General features: G+C 44.1%; 1 protein-coding gene across 1 annotated transcript in view; it reads left to right on the top strand.

Annotated features, from left to right (window-relative positions):
* The window catches only part of UGT3A2 (UDP glycosyltransferase family 3 member A2), a 137,607-nt gene that overhangs the window by 8,050 nt on the left and 112,497 nt on the right, over nucleotides 1-17,060 (top strand). Inside the window, exon 2 of the mRNA XM_029578847.1 lies at nucleotides 15,229-15,327. Coding sequence (XP_029434707.1) covers nucleotides 15,229-15,327 — 99 coding nt within the window. The remainder of the gene's footprint in view (nucleotides 1-15,228; nucleotides 15,328-17,060) is intronic.

Below are 17,060 nucleotides of genomic sequence, written 5' to 3'. Positions count from 1 at the left end.
GAGGGCCAGGATAGGAGTTGCATGTGAACTATATGGGAAAGGTGTGTGAAATAGTGTGAGGGAATGGAAGGGGCACAAGAGAGCGAGGGGTGGGGGTAGAAGTGGCTTCAGAAGAACTGGGGTAAGACAGTATAGAGGTATGAGAGAAAGCCGGGGGATGATGTATAAGCAATGTAAGGGTATACATAGCTTGGAGGAGGCTGTCTGCTCCCCATCCCCTCTCTGGGGGGATATTGGCCATACTACAGAAATGTATCAGTTCAGTTATACCACATATGTGATCCAAAAGGACATCTATTTGTCTTTGAATCAAACTGCTTTATTTTCAACATTTCAGGTTTACCAGTAAAAATAAAACAGGCAACACATGCCTCTACAGTCCTTAACATAGCATAGGCTTATACTGAGTAAAGCTCTGCATCATTAGTAAACATTAAAGATATCAGAAACATTAACTTGCTTTGGGTATATTAATAAATGTAATTAGCTAACTACCCCCATAACCTTAGATTACCTTCTGTTTCACCTTGGAGCAGTCTCTGGCTGGAGTTCTCGGAGATGGTCTTTGCTGAAGAGAGCTTGTGCTTTTGGTCCCTGTCGCTTGCTGTGCTGAGGAGGCTTGTCTCAGCCCTGGAGAAGAGCAGCCGGATTACAGGCAGGACTCTTACATGCAGACTTCAAGGACACAGGAGCTGCTCTGCTTCATCACAGGGAGAAGCAGGGGTGATGCTTTGGGCATCATCATCTGCTGGTGTGCATGGAATTCTTTTACTGGTTGCTGCCCTCTCTCCTCTGCTGCTTTTAACATCCCACACATGCATATGTAAACAGTTCATGCATAGTCAAACAGAGGGGTAGATGGTGTCATTTCTTCTGCGCCGCCCCCTCTCCCCCATCCCATTGGGTGGGAGGGGGTCTGCTCCTGCTGTATGGCAACCATGAACTGGAAAACTCTAGAACAGTGCTTCTGTGCTGATCAGCACTTTTCTGTGAGCTGACCTCTCTGAGAAAACTCACCCTTTAGATAGGCTATCTTTCTTCTCCAGGGATATTTGGGTTATATGTGCTTCTCTGACCTGTCCCTGTCCTGGGACAGCTTACTTCATTATTTGTGGAAAGAAGCTATAGCCCTTAAGTTAACAGCAGATCAGATAACCTGGGCACATATTGTTCTGGTCAAAAGTTTCTCATCTTGGTTTTTCTGTTGAAGCATACATGTGAGCATCCCTTATATGAAGTCAGCATCCTTCTTGTGGTGCCAATATTCATATTTAATTGGATACAGTCGTGAAACGTCTGGTATCTCCTACAGATAGAGCCATAGATTTTGAAGGAGAGAGAAAAAGTGACAGAGAACCAGGGTGGTGAAGGGGGAAAATGAGGGTAACAAAGCCAGACAAAATGATGATGAGGGGGAAGGAAAAATGAAATGTAAAGGTGAGAGAGAGTGATTGGGAGCAGGTAATATTTTGAGAAACGCACAGCGTGGTGAAGAAGAAGGCTGGGTGTGAGAGTGGGCTGGAGAGACAGGAAGGTGGGGAAGAGGGAACAGCAGAAGGGGATGAATGAGAAATGTTATGTTGGGGATGCTGAGTCTCTGTCACCGTTCTTGTTGTGGGGGGGAGGGGATATTATACTGGAGCTGCCGAGAGAGACTGGTGGGGACAGGGTGCGTGATTGAGAGAGATAAGGACTGGTGTGGACAGAGTGGCGGAATGAAAGACTGGTTGGAAGATTGAGAGAGGCTAGTAGATGAGGGTAGTATTGATGGCGAAATTGGTGGGAACAGGGTGGGAGGATTGAGAGTTTGGTCAGGACAAGGTGAGGGAATTGAGACTTACTGATGGAAGGACTGAGAGATACTGGAAGATATGGGGAAAGGGGACACTGCCCCCTTTCTCAATCTCCTCCCTCTCCTCAAAGGAGCATTTCCCCACCCCGATCCCCATCACTTGTTTGTTGAACATGAGGCTCTTTGGTACTCCTGGTGTATGAAAGGTTGTCCACCTCTGGTTTAGTGCCTTCTCTTCCCCCCCCCCCTTATCTTGCTGTCCTCATTTTCTCCTCTTTCATTTCAAATGTCTTCTGCTCACTTTTTTTCTTGTTCTTTTCATTTGTTCTCTTTCTATGACTCCCTCATCCTTTCTTCATGTTTCTCTCTTCTTCATTCTCTCAGTGGAATATTTTTCATCTTTCGAATCCATAACAATCTCGCATTTTCCCTTTCTCTCTTTCATAGAAACATAGAAATGATGGCAGAAAATGACCAAATGATCCATCCATTCTGCCCAGCAAGCTTCCTATGGTAGTATCTGTCATCCACGCAGGTTACCCCCATGTTTCTCTTAAGGGTAGCAACTGCCACTCCATGCACTTATCCCCAAGCCTCATGATAACCCATAAAAATTTACTGCTAGCAACTTTTTTTTAATTTTTTTTTACTGGGCAATTGAGCTTTCTTGAAAATTCAGACAGTGCTGCTTGATGTGCTTTGCTTATGGACTTGGCCACAGAAGCATCCTGTGCTCTTTCCCTTATGTCTGCATATCAGTACCACAGACTGAAGAAGTCGGGGCCCTCTTGGTGGTTGTTTGAATCCAGTCCCCCCCCCCCCAGACATTGAAGCGGGGAGCAATATTGCAGTTGTATTAAAAGCATCAAAGCTTTCTGCTAAGGGTAGTAACTGCCGCATGCACCAGTAAGTTACCCCCATGCATGCTTTCTTCATTTCCTTTAGGACTTGGTCGTAGAAGTCCTGTGCTTTTTCTCTTATGTCTGTGTGACAGTATCGCCCCTCTATCCATTTTCCCCCTCCCTTGTGTCTTGCCCACTGCTTCCTCTATTCTCTTACCTCTCCCTCTCCCAGGTTATTTCACTCATAGGCATTGTTATGGGGTGCAAGTGGTCTTCCCCCCCCCCCCCCCCCCCCCCCCCACAAACAAATGACTTGTCACACCAGCCTTGGCTGGCACCTCTAACTTGTTGTAGCTGCTCCTGCTTCCAGCTTATGCCCTCTTCTTTCTTCCCCTTTGCCTTCTATGGTCCGTTCGGTTGAAACATGAGATGTTTGAACTGCAAGGGACCCCCACATTCCAGATAGCTGATGTTTGTTTCCACGGAGCCTACATGGTTCAGTGCCCCATGGTTCAAACATCTCGTTCTTCATCTGCATGGTTCACAGGAGGAACAAGAAGGGAAGAAGAAAGGGGCTTAAGTTGGAAGCAGGAGTAGTTAACATGGGTTAGAGATGTGCTGAGTCATAGGTTAGTGAAAAGCCCCTTGAGAAGGGGAAGAGTGAGATCAAGGACTTTGGATTCAGAGGAAAGCAGGAATTCAGAAATTGTTTGGAGGAGGGGGGAAGAGTAGGAGAGGAATGGTATTCAGGGATTGGATGGGGGAATTGAGTGCGAGAAGAATGAGTATTAGGCAGAACTGGGAACTTTGAGATTGAGGAGTGTGTAAGGAAAATGTTGGAGCCTGGAAAGCAGAGACTGAGTTTGGGTGGGAGAGTGGGGACTCTAGAAAGGGGGGCAAATTAGAGACTTGAGGACGGCAGAGAGTTGGGACTAAAAGGGAACAGGGATTTGGGGGGAAACAGTAGGAACATGTTGAGAGGTGATGTGAATAACATGGAGAACAAGAGGAAGGGGATGAGAGAGGGTGAGAATGGTGCTAAGGAGATGGTGAAAGAGGGGTAATAGGAGGTTGGAATAAGAATAAGAGGCAAAAAAGGAGCTGGAAGCCAGAAAGGAAATGAGTGATGGAAGCAGCTGGGATTGGGTGGTGGATAAGCGGGAGTTAAGAGGTGAGTTCACAGGGTGAAAATAGGGAGCTATAGAGTGAGTGAAAGATAGAGGGAGTAATAGGAGTGTGAAGGAGTAAGAGAGAGAAGGGGTATGGGAGGGCTGGGGAGGCAGTGAGAGTGGGAGATGGAAATCTGGTAGGAACGTGAGAGCTGAAAAATGGTTGACCTAGGACTGGAGGGTTAGAGAGAGGGAGGAGGAGTGGTGAAATTTCTTTGACTGGATAAGAACATGCCATACTAGGTCAGACCAAGGATCCATCAAGCCCAGCATCCTGTTTCCAACAGTGGCCAATCCAGGCTACAAGTACCTTTCAAGTACCCAAAAACTAAGTCTATCCCATGCTACTGATGCTAGTAATAGCAGTGGCTATTTTCTAAGTCAACTTGATTAATAGCAGGTAATGGACTTCTCCTCCAAGAACTTATCCAATCCTTTTTTAAACACAGCTATACTAACTGCACTAACCACATCGCCTGGCAACAAATTCCAGAATTTAATTGTGCACTGAGTGAAAAAGAACTTTCTCTGATTAGCTTTAAATGTGCTACATGCTAATTTCATGGAGTGCCCCCTAGTCCTTCTATTATCCGAAAGAGTAAATAACCGATTCACATTTACCTGTTCTAGACCTCTCATGATTTTAAACATCTCTATCATATCCCTCCTCAGCCGTCTCTTCTCCAAGCTGAACAGTCCTAACTTCTTTAGTCTTTTCTCATAGGGGAGCTGTTCCATCCCCTTTATCATTTTGGTTGCCCTTCTCTGTACCTTCTCCATCACAACTAAATCTTTTTTTAGATGCAGCAACCAGAATTGTACACAGTATTTAAGGTGCGGTCTCACCATGGAGCAATAGAGAGGCATTATGATATTTTCCGTTTTATTCGCCATTCCCTTCCTAGTAATTCCTAACATTCTGTTTGTTTTTTGACTGCCGCAGCACACTGAGCCGATGATTTCACTGTATTATCCACTATGCCTAGATCTCTTTCCTGGGTGGTAGCTCCTAATATGGACCCTAACATCGTGTAACTATAGCATGGGTTATTTATCCCTATTTGCATCACCTTGCACTTATCCACACTAAATTTCTTTTGCCATTTGGATGCCCAATTTTCCAGTCTCACAAGGTCCTCCTGCAATTTATCACAATCCGCTTGTGATTTAACTACTCTGAATAGTTTTCTATCATCTGCAAATTTGATTACCTCACTCATCGTATTCCTTTCCAGATCATTTATAAATATATGGAAAAGCACAGGTCCCAGTACAGATCCTTAAGGCACTCCACTGCCCACCCCCCTCCACTGAGAAAATTGTCCATTTCATCCTACTGTCTGTTTCCTGTCTTTTAACCAGTTTGTTATCCACGAAAGGACATCTCCATCTATCCCATGACTTTTTACTTTTCCTAGAAGCCTCTCATGAGGAACTTTGTCAAATGCCTTCTGAAAATCCAAATACACTTCTTCTACCTGTTCACCTTTATCTACATGTTTATTAACACCTTCAGAAAAGTGAAGTAGTTTTGTGAAGCAAGACTTTGTTCCATTAAACCATGCCTTTCTATATGTTCTGTGATTTTGATGTTTAGAACACTTTCCACTATTTTCCCTGGCATGAAGTCAGGCTAACCGGTCTGTAGTTTCCCGGATCGCTGTTGGAGCCCTTTTTAAATATTGGGGTTACATAGGCCACCCTCCAGTCTTCAGGTACAATGGATGATTTTAATGATAGGTTACAAATTTTTACTAATAGATCTGAAATTTCATTTTTTAGTTCCTTCAGAACCCTGGGGTGTATACCATCTGGTCCAAGTGATTTATTACTCTTCAGTTTGTCAATCAGGCCTACCATATCTTCTAGGTTTACCGTGATTTTGGTTCAGACCATCTGAATCATTACTCATGAAAACCTTCTCTGGAACGGGTATCTTTCCAACATCCTCTTCAGTAAATACTGAAGCAAAGAAATTGTTTAATCTTTCCGCGATGGCCTTATCTTCTCTAAGTGCCCCTTTAACCTCTCGATTATCTATTGGTCCAACTGACTCCCTCGCAGACTTTCTGCTTCAGATATATTTTAAGAGCTTTTTGTCTCTACAGCCAACTTCTTTTCAAATTCTCTCTTTGCCTGTCTTATCAATGTCTTACATTTAACTTGCCAATGCTTATGCTTTATCCTATTTTCTTCTGTTGGATCCTTCTTATAATTTTTGAATGTAGATCTTATGGCTAAAATAGCCAAATAGGGAGGCAGTGAAGAGAGAAATGGAGGAAAAAATGATGAAAGGGAAAAATCAATATTGGAGACAAATGTAGGGAGGGGAGAGAAGAAATGGAAAGGAGAACCTTTGCTATAGGTGGAATATAAAACTTTTAAATATATTTGTTTTCTTTTTCTAGTGTTGCATTGTTCAGTTAAACATCTCGGATTTTCTTTTTAATTTGTGTTCATGTTTCTGGTTCTACCTTGTCATCCCTTATTTTGTATTAGGTAAGGGTCGGTCTATGTTTTGTTTGTGATCTAGACAAGGGATTCATAGAAACATATAGAAACATAGAAATGACGGCAGAAGAAGACCAAATGGCCCATCCAGTCTGCCCAGCAAGCTTCACATATTTTTTCTCTCATACTTATCTGTTTCTCTTAGCTCTTGGTTCTATTTCCCTTCCACCCCCACCTTTAATGTAGAGAGCAGTGATGGAGCTGCATCCAAGTGAAATATCTAGCTTGATTAGTTAGGGGTAGTAGCCGCCGCAATAAGCAAGCTACACCCATGCTTATTTGTTTTACCCAGACTGTGTTATACAGCCCTTATCGGTTGTTTTTCTTCTCCCCTGCCAATAAGCAAGCTACACCCATGCTTATTTGTTTTACCCAGACTATGTTATACAGCCCTTATTGGTTGTTTTTCTTCTCCCCTGCCGTTGAAGCAGGGAGCTATGCTGGATATGCGTGAAGTATCAGTTTTCTTTTTTTCTCCCCTGCCGTTGAAGCAGAGAGCTATGCTGGATATGCGTGAAGTATCAGTCTTCTCCCATGCTGTTGAAGCAGAGAGCCATGCTGGATATGCATTGAAAGTGAAGTATCAGGCACATTTGGTTTGGGGTAGTAACCGCCGTAACAAGCCAGCTACTCCCCGCTTTGTGAGTGCGAACCCTCTTTTCTTCTCCCCTGCCGTTGAAGCAGAGAGCTCTGCTGGATGTGTGAAGTATCAGTTTTTCTTCTCCCCTGCCGTTGAAGCAGAGAACTATGCTGTATATGCATTGAAAGTGAAGTATCAGGCTTATTTGATTTGGGGTAGTAGTAACCGCCGTAACAAGCCAGCTACTCCCCTCTTTGTGAGTGTGAATCCTTTTTTCCACATTTCCTCTTGCTGTTGAAGCTTAGAGCGATGTTGGAGTCACAGTAAGCATGTGTATGTTTATTGAATAAGGGTATTGTCTCCAGGCAGTAGCCATCATTCTGGCGAGTCACCCACTCTTCATTGGCGGCCTCTTGACTTTATGGATCCACAGTGTTTATCCCACGCCCCTTTGAAGTCCTTCACAGTTCTGGTCTTCACCACATCCTCCGGAAGGGCATTCCAGGTATCCACCACCCTCTCCGTGAAGAAATACTTCCTGACATTGGTTCTGAATCTTCCTCCCTGGAGCTTCAAATCGTGACCCCTGGTTCTGCTGATTTTTTCCTACAGAAAAGGTTTGTCGTTGTCTTTGGATCATTAACACCTTTCAAGTATCTGAAAGTCTGTATCATATCACCTCTGCTCCTCCTTTCCTCCAGGGTGTACATATTTAGATTCTTCAATCTCTCCTCTTACGTCATCCGATGAAGATCCTCCACCTTCCTGGTCGCCCTTCTCTGTACCGCCTCCATCTTGTCTTTGTCTTTTTGAAGATACGGTCTCCAGAACTGAACACAGTACTCCAGGTGAGGCCTCACCAAGGACCTGTACAAGGGAATAATCACTTCCCTTTTCTTACTCGATATTCCTCTCTCTATGCAGCCCAGCATTCTTCTGGCTTTAGCTATCGCCTTGTCACATTGTTTCGCCGACTTCAGATCATTAGACACTATCACCCCAAGGTCCCTCTCCTGCTCCGTGCACATCAGCCTTTCCCCCCCCATCGAATACAGTTCATTCGGATTTCCTCTCCCCATATGCATGACTTTACACTTCTTGGCATTGAATCTCAGCTGCCATATCTTCGACCACTCTTCCAGTTTCCTTAGATCTCGTCTCATTCTCTCCACTCCTTCCGGTGTGTCCACTCTGTTGCAGATCTTAGTGTCATCTGCAAAAAGACAAACCTTACCTTCTATCCCGTCCGCAATGTCGCTCACAAAGATATTGAACAGGACCGGTCCCAACACTGATCCTTGCGGTACACCACTTAAAACCGCTCTCTCTTCAGAGAAGGTTCCATTTACCATCACACATTGTCTTCTGTCCGTCAACCAATTTGCAATCCAGGTCACCACCTCGGCACTCACTCCTAAGCTTCTCGTTTTATTCACCAGTCTCCTGTGCGGAACCGTATCAAAAGCTTTGCTGAAATCCAAGTATATGATATCGAGTGCTCTTCCTTGATCCAATTCCTTGGTTACCCAGTCAAAAAAGTCAATCAGATTTGTCTGACAGGATCTTCCTCTGGTGAATCCATGCTGCCTCTGGTCCATCAATTCTCCCGACTGTAGATAGTTCACTATTCTCTCTTTCAACAGTGACTCCATTACTTTTCCCACCACCGAAGTGAGGCTAACCGGTCTGTCTACTATTTATTTATTTAGCCATTTTATATACACTGTTGTCCCAAGTGATCACAACAGTTTACGTCATGACAAATATTATAAGTAGCCAATTACTGTAATTCGAAGTGTTCATATATCATACATTTTAGTGAAAGATACCTGCATTGCTTAAGGTGGTCATGGAAGGAGAGATATACAGGGATGAGGTAACAGGGAAAAGGAAACACTTTTCACAAGAGGAGTTAAGGTGCTAATAGGATATGAGGGAGAGGGTTGAGAGAAGGTGTTTGCCGATGGGATATGGGGGCGGGGAATTGAGAGGGTGTATCAGATATAAATGTGTTGTGATCGTCGCTGCCCTTCTCCACCCCGCTCTCCTTACCTCTGTGGCAACTCCCTCTTTGCTTGTTGGATGTTTGGTTGCCGCGGCGTCATCTTGCCACCCTCCCCTGGCGTCCCTGGACCGGCAAGACGCTGCACTCCACTATGTTTCTGAGAAGCCTAAGGGCGCGTGCGCGGCGCGGCCCCAACTCAAGTACCAGCAGTGGCGCGAACCTCAGGGGCGTCCCCCTGAGATGACGTCATCCGCACCGGATATTTAAGGTCTCTGAATTCGCTAACTAATCGAGTTAGCAAGGAAAGGTTTTCTTACGCTCCTAGCTATTCTGCCTCCTTGGACTTACTAGTGGTACCCGCTCCTCAGGGGCCTCGTTTCTCTTTTGCCTTTCAAGTCGCAGTCTGGAACCGGTACTCGCTCCTCAAGGGCCCACGTTCTCGGACCTGCTTCTGAATACCACTTCTGCCAGGAAGTCATCGCTGCCTACAACACCAGTGAGTTACCATCCTTCTCTTAGAGCTTTCCCTGGAACCAAGTACTCGCTCCTTGAGGGCCTAATCCATCCAGCTCTTGGGCTGCTTCAAGAGATTGTTGTATGAGTGTTACCATCAAGGTTCTATTCCTGAACTCTGCATACCCTGCCTACTCAGTTTCTATGCAGCTCTGCCATTCTGGGATCGCTGTTCCAGTATCTGAGGGACTATAGCCCAGCCGGGCGCTTCCAGCTCACTATTGCCACCTCTGGTGGTTCAATATACTGTTTAATAAAAGAACTAGTGTGTGTCTGTCTCCAAACTCTGAGCCTGACCAGTGGTCCCTCTCGGGATCTTCCCCCGGGGGCGTGGTCATCTGCCACCGGCCCAAGGATCCACCCACAGCTATCCCAAACAATAACAAAATGTTAGGGCTGGGTTAGAAAGGATAGCGGTGATGAGATCTGTAATTCTCAGTATTAATTGAATGACCATGAAGGGGAAGATTTCAGGAAGGTTAAGTTTAGATTGTAGGCATTTTGAAATAACCACGTTTTGAGGTCACATTTGAATTTCTTAGTTTCAGTGGTCAGATGCAAGTTTCAGGTAGAGAGTTTCAAAGTGAAGGACCTGCAATGGAGAATATACGGTCTCTTATTTTTGTTAAATGTGTATTATGTAATGACACCACCAGTAATCCTTTATTATGAGATTTTGGTGATCTCTGTGGCTTGCATCTTTGTTATGCCACCCTTACCAGGCCAGTGTTGTCAGAATGGCGGGAAGAATGTATTATTGTTAGGCTTTGTAATGGATTTGGGATTGTATCAGTAGTAGCCAGTGCAGAGCCATCGGTGATTGTGAAATGTGATCAAATTTCCTGGATCCTGTTGGGAGTCTCTCTGCAGCATTCTGTAGCAGCTGTATATTTTAATAAGACCTTTAGGTGCTCCAAATAAGAAAGATTTGCAGTAGTCTAGGTTTGAAAAAAAGAGGGTTTGTAGAACTGTACAGAAGTCTTCGTGAGTCAGCAAAGGTTTCAGTCTATATAGTAGTCGAAGTTTAGCATAGCCGGATTTGATTAATTTGTTTATATGTTTTTCCATGGTTAGGTTCTCATGAGTTTGTACCTCTAAGTCCCGCACTTGGTCTGAGGGTGTAATGCTGAAGTTACCCAGGTCAAACGTCTGTGGAGGTGTTATTGGAGGATTTCTTCTTAACAAAATGATTTTAGTTTTTTTTCGTGTGTTAGAGATCATTTGAGATAGGCTATTCAACATGAACTATCCATTGTGTGATGCTAGCATCTGTTTTTGTATTTTCATTGGAAATGGTGCATGAACATAAGAATATGCCATACTGGGTCAGACCAAGGGTCCATCAAGCCCAGCATCCTGTTTCCAACAGTGCCCAAACCAGGCCACAAGAACCTGGCAAGTACCCAAAAACTAAGTCTATTCCTTGTTACTGTTGCTAGTAATAGCAATGGCTATTTTCTAAGTCAACTTAATTAATAGCAGGAAATGGACTTCTCCTCCAAGAACTAACGTGCCGATACAGTAAAAGTCGCGGGAGAGCCGGCGAGCGCCCGCTCTTCCGACATGCACACAGACCAGTGTCCTGGATGCATGATTCAGTATCAGCCCGTATGGAAATGAGGGACCGCAGTAAAAGGAGGCAGCGGCTGTCAGCGGGTTTGACAGCCGACGCTCAATTTTACCAGCATCCATTCTCAAACCTGCTGACAGCCACGGGTTCGGAAAATGGATGTGTCCGTCTTCCAACCCGCGGGCAGATTTTTAAATTTTTTTATTTTTGGGGCCTCCGACTTAATATCGCTATGATATTAAGTTGGAGGGTGTACAGAAAAGCAGTTTTTTCTGCTTTTCTGTACACTTTCCCGGTGCTGGCCGAAATTAACTCCTGCCTTTGGCAGGTGTTAATTTCTGAAAGTAAAGTGTGCGACTTCGCTGCACATTTTACTTTTTCTGTACGGGAGGGAATGACTAATAGGTCCATCAACACGCATTTGCATGTTGCGGGCGCTATTAGTTTTGGGGGGGTTGGCCGCACGTTTTCCACGCACTATTACCCCTTACTGTATAAGGGGTAAAAATAGCGTGTCGAAAACGCACGGCCAAACGGGGGCTAACAGGGGCTAACACTGCGCTCAGCCTGAGCGCACTTTACTGCATCGACCAGTAACTGCACTAACCACATCCTCTGGCAGCAAATTCCAGAGTTTAATTGTGCGTTGAGTGAAAAAGAACTTTCTCCTATTAGTTTTAAATGTGCCACATGCTAACTTAAAGGAGTGCCCCGTAGTCTTTCAATTATCTGAAAGAGTAAATAACAGATTCACATTTACCTGTTCTAGACCTCTCATGATTTTAAACACCTCTATCAAATCCCCCCCTCAGCCGTCTCTTCTCCAAGCTGAAAAGTCCTAACCTCCTTAGTCTTTCCTCATAGGGGAGCTGTTCCATTCACTTTATCATTTTGGTCGCCCTTCTCTGTACCTTCTTCATCGCAACTATATCTTTTTTGAGATGCAGCGAACAGAATTGTACACAGTATTCAAGGTGCGGTCTCACCGTGGAGCGATACAGAGGCATTATGACATTTTCTGTTCTATTCACCATTCCCTTTCTAATAATTCCTAACATTCTGTTTTCTTTTTTGACTCCGCAGCACACTGAACCGATGATTTCAATGTGTTATCCACTATGACGCCTAGATCTCTTTCTTGGGTAGTGGCTCCTAATATGGAACCTAACATTGTGGAACTATAACATGGATTATTTTTCCCTATATGTATCACCTTGCACTTATCCACATTAAATTTCATCAGCCATTTGGATGCCCAATTTTCCAGTGTCAGAAGTTCTTCCAGCAATTTATCACAATCTGCTTGTGATTTAACTACTCTGAACAATTTTGTGTCATCTGCAAATTTGATTATCTCACTCGTCGTATTTCTTTCCAGATCATTTATAAATATATTGAAAAGTAAGGGTCCCAATACAGATCCCTGAGGCACTCCACTGCCCATTCCCTTCCACTGAGAAAATTGCCCATTTAATCCTACTCTTTGTTTCCTTTTAGCCAGTTTGTAATCCACGAAAGGACATCGCCACCTATCCCATGACTTTTTACTTTTCCTAGAAGCCTCTCATGAGGAACTTTGTCAAACGCCTTCTGAAAATCCAAATACACTACATCTACAGGTTCACCTTTATCCACATGTTTATTAACCCCATCAAAAAAATGAAGCAGATTTGTGAGGCAAGACTTGCCTTGGTATTTAGAACTGAATGTCATTGGAATATAGGAAGAAGGTGATTCCTAGATCGGATAATAATTTGCGTAGTGGACGTATGCAGCTGTTAAATAGAATTGTGGACAGTGCTGAACCCTGGGGGCACCAGCATTGATCGGGAAGGTGTCTGAAATATGTTTGCCCAGTTTGACTTAGAATGCTTTTTTCATAAGAAGGAGGTGTACCACTTCATTACAATGCCATCAAGTACTAGCAGGTATTGTCTGTGTATCAGTCTGGCTGGTGTTATTGGTGTTCTAGGGCCCGGTATAATATTTGAAGTGCTGCCCTTTTGTAGGCAAGGTTATTGTTATTTCAGTTTGGTAGTTAGTGCTGCTAAAGTATGGCAGGGTTGCTTCAGAGGTTTTAAGTTTCATTTTTGCAGAGTTTTGTGTTACTTCAAAGTTCTGGCAATGTTTGTGTTGACATTACTGAGGAGACAACAGGATTTGAAATGCCCCATGTCCATTACTGGGGGAATTTCTGTGAATGTGGAGTATGTGTGAGACAGAACTGGAGGAACAGGATTTATACTGAGATTGTCCCTTCCTGTGAAGACTCCAGACTTCACTCTCATATCCATATAGAAGAATTGGTTGGAAGATGTTATCAAATAATATTTGTAATGTAATTTTATTGAGTGCTAGAAACTAGTCAGGGGTTTTAATAATTGCATAGAAGGTCCTTTGGACTTTTTAAGTGTTTGTTTGAAAAAAAAAAGAGGTCAGTTGAAAGACAGAAAATGTATGCTGTTGAGGTTTGTACAAATGTCGCTTTATTTTGCCTTTTCCATACTTAGCTTGCCTGGCACCATGCCATTCCCCCCCCCCCCCCCCCCCCCCCCCCCCCCCCCCCAGTACTTTTTGACTAGGGATGCCACTGATTTCACACTCTGCATTTTGGGCCCCACCCACAATTTGGCTGTCATACTTCCTCCCAGCACCCATCTTTCTGGCTTTTTCCCCTTCCCAATTTGTCTTTCTCTCTCCCCTTCTTAGTACCCATCTCTGCTTTTTATTTCTTGTTTATATTCTGGAAGACTCTGCAGGGGAATTGGCAGACAGGAGGGACAGCAGACAGTTTGGGAGTCTGCCGGAAGATTCGGAATAATTAAGATACCCCACAGAGCTCATGTACTAGATCTTATTTTTTGTTGTTTTTCCTTTTAAAAGGTCTCATCTACTAATGGCCTGATTCATCAAGGTCTTTTCCTATAGACACAGAATGGGGAAAGTTATCCTCTAGCACTCTAGTTTTCTCAAGGACCAATATGATCAGTAGAAATTGGCAGCAAAAAAATGCTAAAGAAGCTTCAGTTCTTTGTGATGTGGTCAGGCTTGTCAGCTTTTCAAAAACAAAATCCCTGACTACGGGCACCCCGCCATTCTTTCAGTTGGTGCCATCCTGAGGCACGACTATGCTGGCGGCAGTTCATTGTAAAGCAGCTTGGTTGAAGACTGAGTCAGCGTGCACTCCGCTTCCATTGCCCAACTACCTATACAGAAGCCAGAAGGAGGTGGGGCCACCATGGGAGCTAGATCAGTATGTGTATGGACTCGCTCTGGCCCACCCTGTTTTTTTGCATTGAGGAGCTGCTGCTGTAGTGAGTGGGCCTCCGAATGGCTCCAGGTGAGAAAAAGGTTTGCAGGGAGGTTAAGGGGTATCTCGGCTGGTCCGGAAGAAAGTGGTCAGTTGAGAAACAGGTGCTTTTATAGGCCAGTTTTCTGATCTTGTTGACTGCCAGCCTTCCTTCCAGAAAACTATCCAGGCCAACCAATACCAGCTTGACTAAAGCCCTGAAGGATATCAGTGGTAGTAGCACCTCATTTACTTTGTTTCAGATTATAAGGAATAACTTTCCAAACCTTAGACGCTCTCTCAACAGTTAAACAAAATTGGCTTGAATATTAATGATTTTGATTGGTTTAACTTCCCTGTAAAAAGGATTACGAGATCACTGTATGTGGATGTCCCAATAAATTGTTTGGTGTGCTAGACACACGTTTTCAGGGCATGTCAGGGTATCAAAAGGATCCTGGAGGGGTATTTTATTGGTGAGTATCTGCTTATAGATGCAATTCCTGGAAAGAAGGCCCCCATTTTTTTCTTGTTTTCGATTTAATAGAGCTGCTTTGAAATTAATTCGATTTTTTTTTTTATTTGCTGATCATGTTAAGGCAGGCTTTTGAAAAAGGCATTTGGATGCAAATAGGAATTCCATGCTTTCTGATTTACATTTGATTAAGGATTATAAACATTTGATTAAGGATTATAAGAGTTTAAAAGCTTATTTGTGAAATCTTTTAAATAATGTAATGCCTGTTAGGTTTTAATGACTATCTACTGTTTTTATTGCTGTGATCCAGTTTGAACAAATAGTTTGGTAATGAAGGTGCAATATAAGCTCTTGTAAATAAAATAAAGTCCTCATGTAATTTGATGCAATTGAAATAGAAGTTTAGTGGATAAAGAAAGATCTGTCTCTTTTTTTTAAAGAGCTGAATGTCCAATTTATCACTTCCTTGTATTTCACAGGGGGCAGCCATTATTTTCTTTTGGATGAGATCTCCCGTGTTCTGCATGAGAGGGGTCATGAAGTGAGAATGTTGCAAACAGACAATCTCTTCAGCTCAGGTAAAGTAAAACTAAAAATAAAGGGCAAATAGTAATTCCTTTTCTTCCTGCTAGACCGGTCTATACCAGAGGGATTTCCCATTTCACAGCTGCTCGAGACAGAGAACCCACCTTTTTCCCTAATTACGTCATTGTTGGCTTTAAGGGAGGTGTGGTCTTAGGCAGTTGCCTATAGTCTCTGCCTCCAGCAGTTGCAGACATGAGAATGATATACTATAGAAAAAAATATTTACAGAGCCAAGATTAGACATCTTCTTAATGGAGCAACCCATACTCCTTGGGCAACAGCCCTGTAGGGCTGATTTGCCCAGTGGAACGTAACTCTCAGAAGTCTCCTGGTTGCAGGCATGCTCAAGTTGATCCCAGTACCCCAGGGGTCTGGCTGATCAAACTTAGAGGGGAGTTTCCAGGTGTTTGCACTTAGGTAACCAGAGAGATATGCTGAGCCCAGGGGGTATTTGAGTCTTCCCTCCCTGCCTCCTGTCTTTCTCCCCTCTCTCCTCATCTGTGTAAACTTTTTTGTTGGGGGGGGGGAGGGGGAGAGACACAGGAGAGGCAATGTTGGGCAGTAGGGCTGAACACAGGAGAAAGCAGGCCTTCTGTCTAGCCCTGGAGGTGGTGAGTTACATCAGGAGGGTTTGAGAAGAGTGAAATAAGACTATAGTGCCAACTTGTGTAGCACACCAGCAGTAGAAGGGTCTGCCAGGTGGAAGTGCATCAGTTTACAAAAATAAATAAATAAATCAGGGACTGCATGTGCTTCCCAGCATCACAGGCTCATTCTGTGTGATCAGGACCTGGAAACTTCTCCAGGCAGTAGGAGAACTTCCCCTGCTGGAAATTCAAGGATTACATTGTGTGTGTGTGTGTGGGGGGGGGGGGGGTGCAATTCAGGCCCTGGACAGAACTGAAGTAGAAACAACACAACTCCAAGATGGCATGATGCCCCTCCCTCCTGCCATGGGGAAACAGGTTGTTAAGCCCTTTCCACTGGGGATCTAGTCACAGGTACCAGCGATGGTAGGCCCTGTAGGCACACAGGGATTTTCCCTAGTTTTTGTACTAGTTTGAATCCCTCTTCCATGAGTTGAAACTCTCTTATTTGCTCAATAGTAGGTGATTGACTTAAGACTCCAGGTTTCCAGTACAGAAAACTGGTGTAAAAGCTCTCCCTAGTTGTAGACCCAGAGGAAAATTTACAGTTGCTGATCTTATCTAATTATGGGGCCCAAGTTTGCCCTACTGGTATAGTCTTCTGCAGATTAGTGTAAAGGGGGTATCCTAAAGTAAAAATAAAGTCTTATCTGATCCTGGAGACCCAGAGGGTGACAGGGATGTGTTCTAAGTGAAGAGGCCTGAGTGGATGAGACCAGAGACCGTGATGGCAGCAGGGCAAGGGCTGAAAACAGGCTAAACACCAGAAACCAAGGACACAGAAGGAAAGAACCTGTAAAAAGAAAAGGAAGAAGGAAAACAGTAAAAAGGAAATCCCCCAAAACAAGAATGCCAGAATCTAGACCACTTTAGAGAGACAGGCTGAGCCATCACAAATCTGGGGAAAAGAAAGGGGACACAGATGAGAATATAGAGACCAACAGCAGCTGTAAGAAAGAGGGGACCGGACTTAAGGGAGGCTGCCTTTGAGTACATTGACAAGGGATAGAGATGGTGTTGGGCCATTAGGCAAGAAGAGTGTTATGACCGTCGGTCGCAGACGGCTGCGACCGATTCAA

The sequence above is a fragment of the Rhinatrema bivittatum genome, chromosome 1 (assembly GCF_901001135.1).
Source record: "Rhinatrema bivittatum chromosome 1, aRhiBiv1.1, whole genome shotgun sequence".
Lineage (NCBI taxonomy): Eukaryota > Metazoa > Chordata > Amphibia > Gymnophiona > Rhinatrematidae > Rhinatrema > Rhinatrema bivittatum.
The sequence above is the reverse complement of the archived record's forward strand: the minus strand, read 5'-3'. Positions and strand labels throughout refer to the sequence as shown.